At 38.2% G+C, this 13,850-nt stretch overlaps 1 protein-coding gene across 1 annotated transcript in view; it reads left to right on the top strand.

Annotated features, from left to right (window-relative positions):
- SLC15A5 (solute carrier family 15 member 5) overlaps nucleotides 1-1,388 on the top strand; it is a 35,777-nt gene extending 34,389 nt beyond the window's left edge. The window contains exon 9 of the mRNA XM_030041553.2: nucleotides 1,061-1,388. Coding sequence (XP_029897413.1) covers nucleotides 1,061-1,169 — 109 coding nt within the window. The 3' untranslated portion in view covers nucleotides 1,170-1,388. The remainder of the gene's footprint in view (nucleotides 1-1,060) is intronic.
- The last annotated feature ends 12,462 nt before the right edge of the window (nucleotides 1,389-13,850 follow it).

Raw genomic sequence — 13,850 nt, 5'->3', positions numbered from 1 at the left:
TGTGTCACCATGAGTGCAAAGGGTCACGTGCGAGTGGCATTCTCTTAGACAGTCCTATGGAAATTTGGGGCTGCAGTTCTATGGAAATCTTTCAGAAACCTTGATGAAGTAGTGATTTGATAATGACAATAATAGAAAATTTCCAAAGGCAGTGTACTCCTAGAACTCTTGAGTAAAATACTGCTTTTTCTTTTACATATAGCACTAACTTTACAGCACCAAAGATTACAATAGTGTGTTGTCAATTATTTCAATGTAACCTGAAGCACAAGTGTCCATTTGTTCTGGTGGCTAGCTCTTGGTTCTTTTCTTTTAAATGTGACCCAAGTCATGATTAGAAATTTCTCCTGTATGTACTTTTATAAAATGGGATTTTATTCTTCTGGTCACAAATGAAATTTTCATTTGTGACATTTACTGCTGAAACAAAAAGGGTTTGGTTGTCAAAACAGAGGCCATAAAATTGGGTTGAACTCAACAAATAATTTTGCCACAAATGAACATATTTTTATGAGGAAATTTGTTGACCTCCAGTCTTAAAAAAAAAAAAAAAAAAAAAAAAAATTAAAATTGGTATTTCACTTCAAAATCAAGGTACCTCATTTTTCAATAAGACAACCAAAACCTACATGAACCTACATGAAATATCTTTTTTTGAGTCAAATGTAATTGTTTCATTTTGTGCTGAATAAGAATTCTCCCAGAGGGGAGAAAAAAGGGTGAGTACTATTCAGATAAACACTGATTTAGGGGTGGGGGGGGGGGGGAATAAGGCTTTAAAACGCTGAATTAGAAAAAATATACTAAAATTTCTCTGAGGAAAAAAGCCTGTTTCTTTTTTAAATTTGTTAAAATGACACAGTACGGTTATTATTAGCACCTGCATCCTGTTTGGCACTTCTCATCCTGAAGTTCTGAAAGGTTCCAGGAAAGCATATATCACTGTCCAGGACTCGGAAGGCAGTGTAACTTGCAAAATATTACCTAATAAACAATAGATGAATCTAATCCCAGAAAGGATAATTATTTTAGTGTTTTCCTTCCCTATCCTCCCTCCCAGATACAACAATCTGAATCAGGAATACACCAATGAATTCAGAGGAAGTCTTCCTGAAGAAAAACTTTTGAAGCATGAAAAAGCCATCAAGCATTATGATGCTGTCCTGTAAAGTTCTCCCATTTTGTCTCCTATGGAGAAAACCTGATAAAATTTCACCCTTGTTTGACTAAATTTTGTTTGTGCTGCCAACCAGCTTTCTAATGATAAATTACCTAGTTCGCTTAAGTGGGATTGCCAATGTATTTATGAATTATCTAAGGAATAATAATGTTATTTATAAATTTACAAAATAGTAGTTGTCATAGGGTTTGGCCTTGTAGGATGCTGCACTGACATAATGCACGTTGAGGACAATGAGAGCTCACTTCTTGGTATGGTTGATGGAGACACGCTTTTAATCTCTATAGGGAGACGGATAGGTATCCACATGTATTTGTACTGAGTAATGGTTCAAAATTAATAAACCTATGTATACATTTGTTTAGCAAATTACTTTGCAACAGTATCATTTACAAATGATTTTGGAGTCTGGTATTGGCTCGTTGATACTTTCAAAGGTGGGACACTTGGGTGCTATTCTTGTCTCTGCTAATTACCTGCTACCCAGCCTTCAGCAAGTTGCTTCTTTACCTTAGTTTCCCCATCAGTAAAATGGACACAGCCATATTAACCTTCTTTGCAAATTGCTTTGAGATCTACAAGTAATATGCTAGAAACTATATACCAGTAATACGTCCATAAAATATGTCATGAAACATTAGATGCCTCAGCATCAGTCTTTTATTTGGCAGAAGCACTGTGAGATTTGTCATTCCTAAAGGATGATATACAGAAAATTGCTAGTAGGAGAACTGGAGACTAGAATTTATTCACATCAAAATTATTAATTATAGCCCAGTTGAAGGGGGTGAAGGGAATTTGGAAAAGAAGATTGGGAAAGGGTAGATGCACTTGGAAATGGGGGAAAAAATTATTAGTAAAATGCTTTCCACTTTAAATAGCTAAACAGTGTTAAACACCCCCCCAGACTGGCTGACTTGGGTATTGTGAGCAATGATAATCTAGCACTTAACATTTTAATTTTTTTTTAAGTCGTATTACTAAAAAGAGTGGGGCTAGAAGTACGGTCTTTATGTGATAAGGAAACATGTTGAACTCAAAAATGAAAGGAGCACTTTGATATCAAGATGTTTGTATTGGAAGTGGTAGTCAAACCAGGATGCTTGCTAGATACAAGGAATGTTCTACCGCAGGAGAAACTATGTTAAAGAAATACAGTGCACTGAAGTGACACAGAGGGTAGTTTGTGAGCTGAAACTATGAAAGAGCTGGTAAAGAAAATTACCTCTCCACTGTTAACTATATTTAATGCTGTAACTTTGGGTTGGGCATTGCGGGACAGGGGACCAAAACATAGTAAAAGCATCTAAGAAATAGGAAGGCAGGCAGGCGGCAGCTGTTAGTTTGATCTCACTAGTATTTAAGTTGTGGGGTTTTTTTAAATTACAAGAGAATATTTAAAGTCATGAGATAAAAGGAAAATTGAATAAAATGCAACATAGATATATCAAAAGTGGTTTTGCCAGACTACCTTAATGTCTTTGTGTAATGAGAATTCATTTTCTAAACAAACCATAGTAGAGATGATCTGCCTTGATTTCAGTAAAGCATTTGACATATGTCCCATGGGAAATAACTTGTGAAGGTGGAGATCAGGGTCAGCAGAAGAGCTACAAGGTGGCTGAGGGACCTGTTAAAGCCCAGATGGCAATAGATACTGTAGAAAGGGGAAGTACCCACCTGGAGGCAAGTTTTTTGCGGAACTTGTTTAATATCTTCCTTCACGGTAACAGAGAATGTGATCCTAGGATACACCGGTGGAGATGGAAGAAGTAAGTATATCTTTATATAAGTTCGTCTGCAATGGTCATCCTTTTCAAGATGTGCTTTCTGACTAGTGTGGGACGTCATCGTGCCTTGATGGCGGAGCTGAGTGTACAACTGCCTGTTTGCCCTGTAAGAAGTGGGGGGGGAAGGCTGCCTGCTTGCCTTGCCCTGGCTCTTGCCCTGCCAGGAAGAGATAGCCTCTTTCTCCAAAAGTGACTGCATAAGCTGGGCTGGGGCTGGGGCTGTGAGAGGGAGAGACAGTGAAAGGCTGAAGGACCTAGTCTCCAAGGGTACCAGAGAATGGGAGGCAGACTAATTTCCACATATTGGAGTAAATCTGTCCATCCCACCTGACAGTTACTTGCTTGTAAGGTATTATTTGCTAAATGGTACTTGTATTGCAATAAACCCAGCTTTAAGCCATGGAAACTCCTAGTTTCTTTCCATAAATAAAAGTGAGAAATTCCTGAATACTTGACCTGACCTTTGTCTTGGCACAGAAAAGCTGCAAAGATGCTGGCTGGAATCTGCTGACAAGAGGTATGTGGTTGCTGTCAATGCAGTTGAGAGTTATACACAAAAGGAGAACTATGTAATAAAAGGGTAAAATCTAAGGTTTGAGCCAGTGAGTATAATTGGGCTGGAGACCTTTTAACACCTAATGATAATTATATATATTTTTTTTTTTAACTGCAAAAATGACAGTAGTTTGGAACCATTAACATAAAGAATAGGAGAACAAGAAACCTAACTTTCTTTTAAGATAAAAGTGTTTCCTCTGGTGCGTGGTCAGGCTGAATGACCGCAAACTTCCCAAGAACCTTTTTTTTTTTTTTTTTTTTTTTCCTCTCAGAAATCAAAATGTGAGAATAGATGACAGCAAAGAACAGAATGCAGCTATTGCAGTTTAATTGTCTGATGAAGAGCTTTCTGCAAGAAAAAGAGGATTAGTTAACTCCCTGGACAGGACCTCTCTGTCATGCAATCATGCAAGAAAGGATTTCAGCAATGGAGAAGGAAGCAGTTGGGCAGCTGTCACAAAGAGGTACTCTGGAAGATATGGGTTAGAATGGGCTTTGGGATGAATAGCTGACTACTGAATACTCTCTGCCTTCTTCACATAGACTAGAGGAAAGCTTTTTCTATCAGATTTAGGTAAGAATTTGGCCTTTTGGATGGGTGGCAAAAGAAAAGGGATACTGATTTCTGGGTTTTGACTTATTTCAGCTGGTGGTGCAGAGGAAGCTATATGCAAAAGTCTATCAATCATGCTTGCTGTTATAACAGAGCAATTTAGCCAGTTATACCCAACAGACGGGGATGCTTCTTGAACTGCAGCATCTGGGGCTCCATATAAAGTTGATGGAATCCTTTGTACTTTCAGAGCACTGCCTAAATTTTATGAATCTTGTACCAGCACACAGTGAAATTAACATAAAGGGCTCTACAGGTTTAGACTTGACTTTGAAAGAAGCTGCTTTTCACATCTGGTTTAACACATTAGAAAAAATGAAGGGACAGAAAAAATAACATGTGTGTGCATATAAAATAACACAATAAGCAGCTGGAAAATGTTAGAATAGCCTTCTTTTTGTTCAGCAGTTTGTTGATCTATGGCAGTTTTCATGGGAGATAACAAAACATTCAGATCTGATTGCCTGTGTTTGAGGTCACCTGTTGATATTGCTTTGCACAAAGTAAATCTAAGATATGCATGTTTTAATCCTCACCATAAAGGATTATAGTTTGGAAATTTATTGTGGAAAAAGTTGTCTCCTAAGTGAGGCTAGGAGTGACCAGAAACATCCCAGTTCAGTTTCGTAGTTTGAGTACTGCCTAAATTTTCTAAATCTTGTCCCTGCACACAGTGAAATTATTATAAAGGACTTGGTAGACTCAGCCTTGACTTTGAAAGAAGCTGCTTTTGTGCTGTCTACCAGCTCTGGTTATAAGTATTTGAGTAGGCGCTGTGCTCAGCGCAGGTCATTACTAACCTTGAATAGCCATATGTATTGCTGACTACTGCTGGTACAGTTTTTGGTTTGGTTTTTTTTTTTTTAAGGGTCAAATGTGTGTTTTATATTGTATTCATGTAAGCATATACAAAAAATACAAGTTCTGTCCCAGACAGTTCATTGAGCACCTCAGTTAAGTCTAAATGCATGGGACACCATTTTGAGTGAGGGAGGGTGAAGAAAGCTCGCTGGAGAGGATTAAGATCTCCATCTGTTAAGTTTGCACTGATGATAAAACACATGCTCCCAGTTGGAACAAGATGCATTAAAAGAGCAATTTCACTTCTACTGCCTAGCAACAATGTCATTGAGCACCTGCAATAGTTTAAACATTAAGCATAATTGGCTTTGCTTGACATAAATCTGTAGTTTTGTAAATAAGAGCAGTTGAGTTTCCATGTAATACCAATTAGCTATAAGGAATGCTTTGTTTGCTGAAGCCTGCAGCTTTGCAGAGGAAAGAGGGAGTTGTTAAGACTCAGCAGTAGTAGTCAGAAGGTAGAACCCAGATCAGACATTACACAGGCTTTGAGTGTCCTTGTGCAAGTTATTTAATCTGTTTCAGTCAGGTTCCCTAGGTATGAAAGGAAGAATAACATTCAGAAGTCTCTTTTTGGTAAAGAACCCTGAGTGTGTCTAATTAAAATACCTTGGAGGTAATTTTACAGCGTTAAACTGAGCTGTCTGGGTCTGTGCTGGATTTCTTTTCCCTTTTTGTAGTTGGAGCTACTGTTGCATCTTGAAAGTTCTTGTAAATTTTCTAGAATTGCTTGCTTTCTGCCAGTGATGGAAGAAAGAGGTGCGTGACCCACTTAATGTGAAAATTAGTCTTGTTCAGCTTCTGTGGGATCTCTGAGTTGGAAGGATGAGGTAGGAGAACACCTTCCTTGTGACTCTAGAGCAGAGCAGCAGAGCAGAACTGAAGCTTTTAGACTTCAGGTTGGTGTCTGTTTGCTATAACATGTACTGGATTTGCCTTGTTGAGGGCAAATACAGCTGCCTTCCAGAGGATGTTTTGAAAGTCTGCTTTTATTTAATCTTAAAAACAAACAAACAAAAAAACAACCCCCAAAAAACCCCCAAACCAAGAACATCATGTCTCTCTTCTGAATAGAATAAAAATGACCTTTTCCTTTCTTTCTACCTGTTCTCTAGAAAGTCTCACCATAGTAGTAATATTCACCATCGTAGTAATATTCTGTTGGTATAGTACTTTAAATTATTCTAGTTCAGTCTCTGTAACTGTAAATATAGATTTCCTTAATTCAGAGAAGGTTGAAGTCTGAACCTTATGCAGTGTACTAGTACTGGTGTTGAGTTTTGTTTTTTTGGGGGTGGTTTGTTTTTTTTTTTTTTTTCCCCAGGTTAAATAAAAAATGTGGAGTAGGTATATCTACAGTTTGTCTGGGGTGTAGTCCACCACCTTCCAAACATCAGGATTTTGTGTAGAGCCAAAATATGCTTATTCCAATTATCTAATACACTTCTGAGAAAAAGCACATGTCTAGAAAATATTGCAGATATTAACTTTACATTTTGAGGGTTAGGCTTCTTTTCTGTTAGTATGGGAAACTCCTGTTCAAGTGCTTGCTCTATCACACCTGGCACAGCTTAGCTTACAACAGAGGTTTTGAAACTGAGTCTTCTATACCCAGCAGAATGTGCTGACTGGATGGAGACTGAGTGTAGGTGTGTATGTTTTCTGGATACTACTTTTATTATTTTAATATATATTTTTTTTCTTTTTCCTTTCGGATCAGAAGAAATGTTTTGAAATCTGAAACGCGTAATAAATAAACCAAAAAACCCAACTACCAGCGGGGGAGGGGGGTGGGGGTGTGTGTGTGTGGAACCAACAAAAAAAACCTTAAAGCAGTCGGTGTTTGTCCTACCTGCTTTGTAGCCTGGTAAAAAGTATCTTTTGAAACCAGATCCTGAATGCTTTCATTGTCATGTCATATGAACTTCAGAAGCAAGATCGCTGATGAGGTTGGGGATAGTAGTTATAGTAGCACTTAGTAAAAAGGCAAAGCGAGTTATCTCAGCTTTGTTTTTTGGATGGTCAATGAATGGGATACAAAGATACTGTCTATTTAGCTGGCAGAAAGAGGCAGTCTTTGATATCAAGCAAAATCATAAATTCAAAACAAATGTTGAATAGTAAACCAAAGGTTGCAAGAGGATGCTGCTTGAATGCAAATCCAGCATTACATGCAATTCTGAATTTCTTTACCTTGGCTCATAGAGTTTTCCTATTGTCTTGAAATTGTTTCTTTTTAAAATATTCAGGTGAAAAACCTGAGAGATTTTAATATCAAGCTGACAGGTGATAACACCCTCAACAAGCTTTGTCACTGTTTGTAAAGAGCTGTCATTTAGTGGAAATGCTCTTTAAGCTTAAGCTGTTTGTAAACTAAACTTCAATAGTGAGAATATTGTGTAAAACCTTAAGCAGCAAAAAGTTCTCTATTCTGTGAAAAAGAGCTAGGGGAATGTCTGTGACTTTAAGGAAGAAACTTCATTGCAGAGATCCAAGTCCAGGAATTATGCAGGTCTTGCAAAAATAAGCAAATAGTTTCAACAAGAGAGAGAGCAGCAAACTGTACCAAGAGGGGAGGAAGGTGGCTATTACCTATTTGAAAATGGTGTGGCTTCATTATGGAAGAGCTTTCAATTGCTGCTCCTTGCTTGGGGTTGGAAATTCATGTATATGAGAATACATGAGAGTGGATGAAGGTCTTGTCTGTTAGATTGCATAGAGGATAAAAAGACTAAATGTGGTGGCAGTGAGGGCACATCTAAGCACACGTTTTGTATTTAAAAAAAAAAATTGACCAGAAAGAGGGTACTCTTGTAGTTCTGGATAAAATAGTTGAAGGGTATAACTTAGTAAATCCAGTGCTTCTTTTCTTTTCAGTTCCAATGTGAATTACCAGTCAATTGATTCTTGCCTTTGCAAAGTTTGTTCATCTGATTAATGGCTAAAGTGGACTATTCTCTGCTCAGTTATTTAAAATAACAGCCCCTCTTGTAGCGAGGGTTAACTAAATCATGGTGATTTTGTTTTTGTTCTTTCCCCCAGTTAGCATTTTCAAGCTATCTCTCTATGCAGTCAGTGATTGTTACACCTACCTTTCGATGTTCCTTAGAAAACAATATTTTCACTTTCTTCTAGCCTTTTTAAGATGCAGTGAGTTCCAAATAATCACTTGCACAGATGCTCATAAATGCTTTTTTTTTTTTTTTTTTTTGAGATACTTGTGCAGTTCCAACACAGGCTCAGGCATGTAGATCCTTCAGAAATGCTCAGAGAGAGTGGCACAATTTAAATTATCTATTGAATGCTGAAACACAAATTGCACATGAAATCCCCAAGCTTCAAGGGTCTCTGGCAGGTCACATCCTACCAGTCACTCAAACATTTAGTCAGTGCTACCCCCATGCACCTATGAAACTGAGGCTGTTTGACACCTCTGAGAATATTTCTCATGTTAGATCTGTTGTAAATGAGCACATGGTCCAGAATAATTAATGGTAACACTTCAGTCCTTTTTTGACAGAGTTGTGTTTCTTATGCAGTTTGCGCTGGTCTGTCTATTTAACTGCAATCAGCCATGCCTGAAAGACAGGAAAGAACAAGACGGACAAGTGTGTCAGTGAGTGAACCTCTTTTCTGTAATTAGAAATGCACAGGGAATAAATTATTCTCTAATTCAAGCTGTCCAGCTCACACTAATAATAACAACCCAAGAAGCAATCTGTTTATAAAAATTAAAACTGAATTTGTGAGACTCCTTAGTGCAAGACGGGATTTACTGTGTAGTCTTGTTCTAGTTTATCATGCTTAAAGGGCTCTATCAAGGCATTATGAATGTTTCAGGCTGGACTACACAGCAATTTCATATATGCAGACAAGATTAGCTAAAACTTAATCAGAGATAACTGTAGCAACTCCAGGCTAAATTCTTCTCTGCTAAATTAATGGCTGATAAGGAACAAATGCCATAGAATATGGCCAATATTCCAATATGCCAAAGGTATGAGCAAACTTGGCCTAGGCCATTTTTTTTCTTCTGTGTACACCTTTTAATACTTCTCCATTCAGTTGTCTTCCGCCTTGCGTGCACAAAACCTTTTCTGTGGAGGCACTGGGGAGGACCCTATCAATGGCTCAATAGTTTTTGTTTTGTTTACCCAAGTATAATTCCTATGAGTCTGGTAATTCTTTGTAAACACTAATGGGGCTTAGTTGTATCTCTAATGGCTAAAGATTTAATTTCAATTACTCCATAGTGGGTCTTACAATTTTCAAACCATGATAATATTAAAATTGGAGGAATCAGACTGATTCTGAAGGGTCTATCTTACTATCACAGCCATAAGACTTTATGCTAAACTCTTCCTTCTCTGGGCTCTAGGGCAAAGACAGTGGATGGGATCTTGAACTTTTGGGCCCCAAAATGTTTGGCTCAAGAGATTTTAACTGTTTCTTGACATTTTTTTTCCTATTATCTTTTCCTAAAATACATAGGCCTTAATTATGGCTAACTTCTAATTGTAGCACCTGATTAAGATCCAAAAAGCTGAGTGCTGGAGAGTGCAGAGCACTCTTACTTGACTTCAGCTTGGAGTCAAGTGGAGATGTAATGTCTTGAGAGTGGAGGAGGGGCCAGAGAACTAGCTTCCAACGACGAGTCTGAAAATGAGAGTGCACAGTCTCCATTTTAAACCTGGGAAAGTAATCAGGTCTTGGGATGTTACTTATCCTCCTTTAGAGCCAAAAGCTATAAAGAAACTGCTCAGAATTTGAACAGCTGTCATAAAGCATCCCTGACATTTTTAAGCAATCTCAGATCTTTGGATGAAGAGTCATGATAGTAACTCTTATTTTTGGAAGGCTGAAACATGCACAATGAATTCTCTCTGTCAGACAACATGCTGCAAAAGAGAGTGTTGACTATGAGAAGTCAGCCTAACAGGTACCAATTTTTTATTATTATTGTGAAATCTCAGCAAATCACTTTATCCATTTCATTCTTCATACAAAGCATATGTATTATGGTCAGTTGCTGATCTGAAAGTATAGGTGAGATCCAGGGGAGGGAACAAAAGCTATCTAGGTTTTCTGGCACGTTTGTGTATATATATCACTTTAAACAGAGTAGAACATGCTTGAAGAGTCACTGGCCAGTAACTCAGAGTACCTAATTAATTTAATTGCAAACCATGAAATTCTCAAATTAATTTATTATTCAAATATATTCATGCACTTCCCTCCCCTAGGGCTCTCCCCCTAAAAAAGCTGCCTTTTCTGTGCAGCTCTGTTTTGTGAACATCTGAAATCCGAACAAAAGAATACCCACAGTGTGTCAGACCAGTCATCCTTCTAACAGTGGGCGAGGGGAAAAAATACAGAACAAAACACAAACCCCTTCTGGTAAACCCTTCCAAGCATCCAGGCTGAAGGAGTTATCCTTAGTTCTGTTTTTCTGTTCGTCCCAATAGCTTCTGTAACTAATCAGAATACTAATAACTAAACATAATACTAATTGCCAGTTTAGCATGTTCTAGTGAAATGTGCAATTTAGGTACTTGTTTTCAGTTTATATTTGTTTTTAGTATCCCTCTGCTAGTGCTCATGCTCTTGCAGGTTTTTTATGCCTTGCTTTTTTCAAGTCCAAGGTGAAGTCAGCCGTGGCCCAGACCCTTCACTGCTCAGGCTTCTCCAAGTGATAGGAAGGGGAGAAAGGATGGAGGAGAGAGAATAAACTCACAGATCACCTTCACAGAGTGAAACTCTTCCAATATTATTTCGTATGAGCAGCTGCTGCCCTTATGTTCCATAACATCTAACAACAGTGAGCTGTGCTAATAAAAGGAGGTGGGGACAGAGGAGGAATCTGGTGCTTTTTGTGGTGTAACCTCTCGTTACAAGCGTGAAATAAGTCACGAGCTGTCAGAGCTTGAGCTTTCTAAGTCTGCAAAATAGATGTCATTGATTTGAAATTTGCTTTTGAATCTATTAATAGGAAATTCCTTCCATTAAAAATTAGAATGAACTCTTTCCTTTTTATCATAGTAAGCAAGGCACTTGGTCCTTCCTTGATGGCAGAATTGGGTCTGGCTTTTTGTCACGTGACAAAAGAAAAAATGAATTGATGCTAACACCTCGGCTTCCTACACCCTTATGTGAACTTAAACTTCTCATATGACCTGACATCAAAAGAAGGATGCGTAGTAGTCATCTTCCTGGTATATTTGGGGGTTTGTTTTTGTGTTTCCTTTGCCTTCCCACCAGTGCCCTCAAAGCTTTGATATGAAGAGCACCCCATGGCATTACAGATCTTCTCTTGTTGTTTCGGCTCTTTTGGATGCTTTTGACTGGCAGCAGCTCGGTGGTCTTATGCTGGCATCCCTACTCCTGCTCGCCTTTCCTCTCACCTCTTACAGCATGAGGGTCTTTTCCATTTGCCCCATTGCGCGTCATGCTCTAATCCAGGCTTCCTGCACAACCCCTCAGAAGTAATTCTGCTTTCCCAGCTCCCTCCGAGGACCTGTCACCCAGCCTCGCTCGGTGTTGCGTTATTGAGCATCGAGTAGGCACCAAGCGAACTTGGTGGAAGCTGTATTCAAAGAGTGTTTCTCTCTCGGCGCGTGTGCTCTGTTGTCCCCCCGCTCTCCAGTTTGCTCCCGCGCTTGTGGGCACGTATCTGCACGCGTTGGGGATTTCGATTTCTGTAGGACTCATCCGTACTTGTGTCCTTGCATGCTCCCTGCTCTTTGTCAGATCTGCTGGTAGATGCTGTCTGTGCTGCATTTGAGGAACAGTGGGGACATCCAGTGGTCACATGGGTTATAATTAATTACTCCCGATCCCGTCAGTAAGATCAAATTTCCAAGCTTTCTTGTTTTCTCAGCGTTCGACTTGTTTTTCATCATAGCTCATTATGCTGTAAAGTGCCTGACAGAAGGCTGGGATGACTTCTTTCTCTCGTCTTTTTCTTTTTCTTCCCCGCTATGTGATGTTGCGTCGTATCTATCAACAACTGAAATCAGGGAATTGAGTCTCTCTCAGAAGCATATCTGGGGATATCTTTTAATTGCTTTTCAAATGGAGAATTTGGAAGAAAGAGTAAGGAAAATATTAGCTATTATTTTGAGTGCGTAACACTGGAATAACTGGTAAATAAAAGTTATTGCTAGAGGTGACAGATTTTTTCTAAAAGAATTAATGACAAATAATTGCAAGTTAAACTTTTTATACAACTTTTTCAAATTACTTCATGCATAATTCATGTGTACCTTGGTTCATCTAGAGTCTGTACTGAGACTGAGAGCAGCCATCTCCTTCCCTTCTCTGAATCTGGCGGTTGATCAGATTCAGTCACTGCTCGTCAGGGGAGCAGAGTCTCCCACTTTTCTGACTGAGTGGGCTTTTCTGGAATATTTCTGAGTGGGATACATTTTTAAATAAATGAATAAAAAAGACCTGTTCTGTGGTTGTCATAATATAGAATAACAACATCAGTGAATTCTAGACCCTTATATCAGAGGATGGAAGATGTTTCTTGCCCTGCCCTGTCTAATGACTGCTTATTGTATGAGTGTGCAGAGGAGTCAGCTGTTCTTTGCCCACTTAGTAACTCCAGAAATGGCACTAGCTGATCTTCTAGTTAGTAGTATCAGAACAGCAAAATGTCTATCCACTGTGCATCAGTATAGCCATCTTTGCTCCCTAGTTTTGTTCAGAAATATGAAAAAAGATGATGAGCCCTCCAGGGATCAAGAGAGCACATAAAAATCTAACTTCATTTCTTTTTTTTTTTTTTTTCTTTAGGAAAAAAAATAATTTATGATAATTCTATGTAATATTACTATATTCCTCTTAGTCTATCTGCTACTGGAAACACTATCTGCTACTGGAAACACTGCCTTTTTTTGTTGTCAAACTATGAATTAATTTAAACAATATGATTGTTCCTCTGCTGGCGTTTTTTTTTTCCTACATTGAGATAAAATTTGTGGAAGCCATGGGAGAAATTCTAGTAAAGGTCACTGGCCTAATCATAAAACATCTTTAAAATTTTTATGATCCTTTAATGGAGTGCTATTGGATAATTCCTCCTGGAAAGGAATCTAGCTCTGTAATAAAGCCTTTCGAAGAAACATTGCAACTTTGGTATGGCTCTCAGCAATTCTTTTCCCCACATTTGCATGTGGCACCTTGTTTAAGGCATTTCTACTGGTCACTGCCACCATTTGGAAAAAATATGATGCACAAATGAAGCAAGAGAGAAGTAATGGATTTTAAACATTACCTTGATGAAAGAATATGACAATTTCAACAAAGAAAATTCTTATAAAGGAAAAACATTTATATAAAATGCATTGTTCATCTGAGAAAGTTATATGGAATTATCTCCACTTTATTTGTGAAATAACTGGCTTGTTCCAGTGTATCATGATGGTTAAATTTCAATAAATCCTTAAATTTGCCTGGGTGATGGAGATGGTGGGAATGCCAGGCTGGAAAAGCTGTGGTGTTCTCCCATTTTCTGTTCTTTGCTGGTATTTTCCCATGCAAATTCATCTTCAATACCTGCTTCAAAAATTTGGATAAACATCATAAAGTAAATAATGGGTGTGACTGAATTTGTCGGAAGTAAGCATTTACATACTCTAATTTCTAAAACCAAGTTTCTCTTTAGGCCAGCCCTGTGCCTTTTTATTGTCTGGTGGAAATCTTCAAAATATTAAATTCTTCTTACTAATACCAAGCTTTGAAACAAACTAATTTCAAAGGGCTGAATAAAAGTTATGTACGTAGTTTTTACATGTTGCTGACAACACAGTATTGACTGTTCTTGTTACTTCCTTAAAATAAAATG

Source organism: Aquila chrysaetos, chromosome 17 (genome assembly GCF_900496995.4).
Source record: "Aquila chrysaetos chrysaetos chromosome 17, bAquChr1.4, whole genome shotgun sequence".
NCBI classification, from domain to species: domain Eukaryota; kingdom Metazoa; phylum Chordata; class Aves; order Accipitriformes; family Accipitridae; genus Aquila; species Aquila chrysaetos.
The sequence above is the reverse complement of the archived record's forward strand: the minus strand, read 5'-3'. Positions and strand labels throughout refer to the sequence as shown.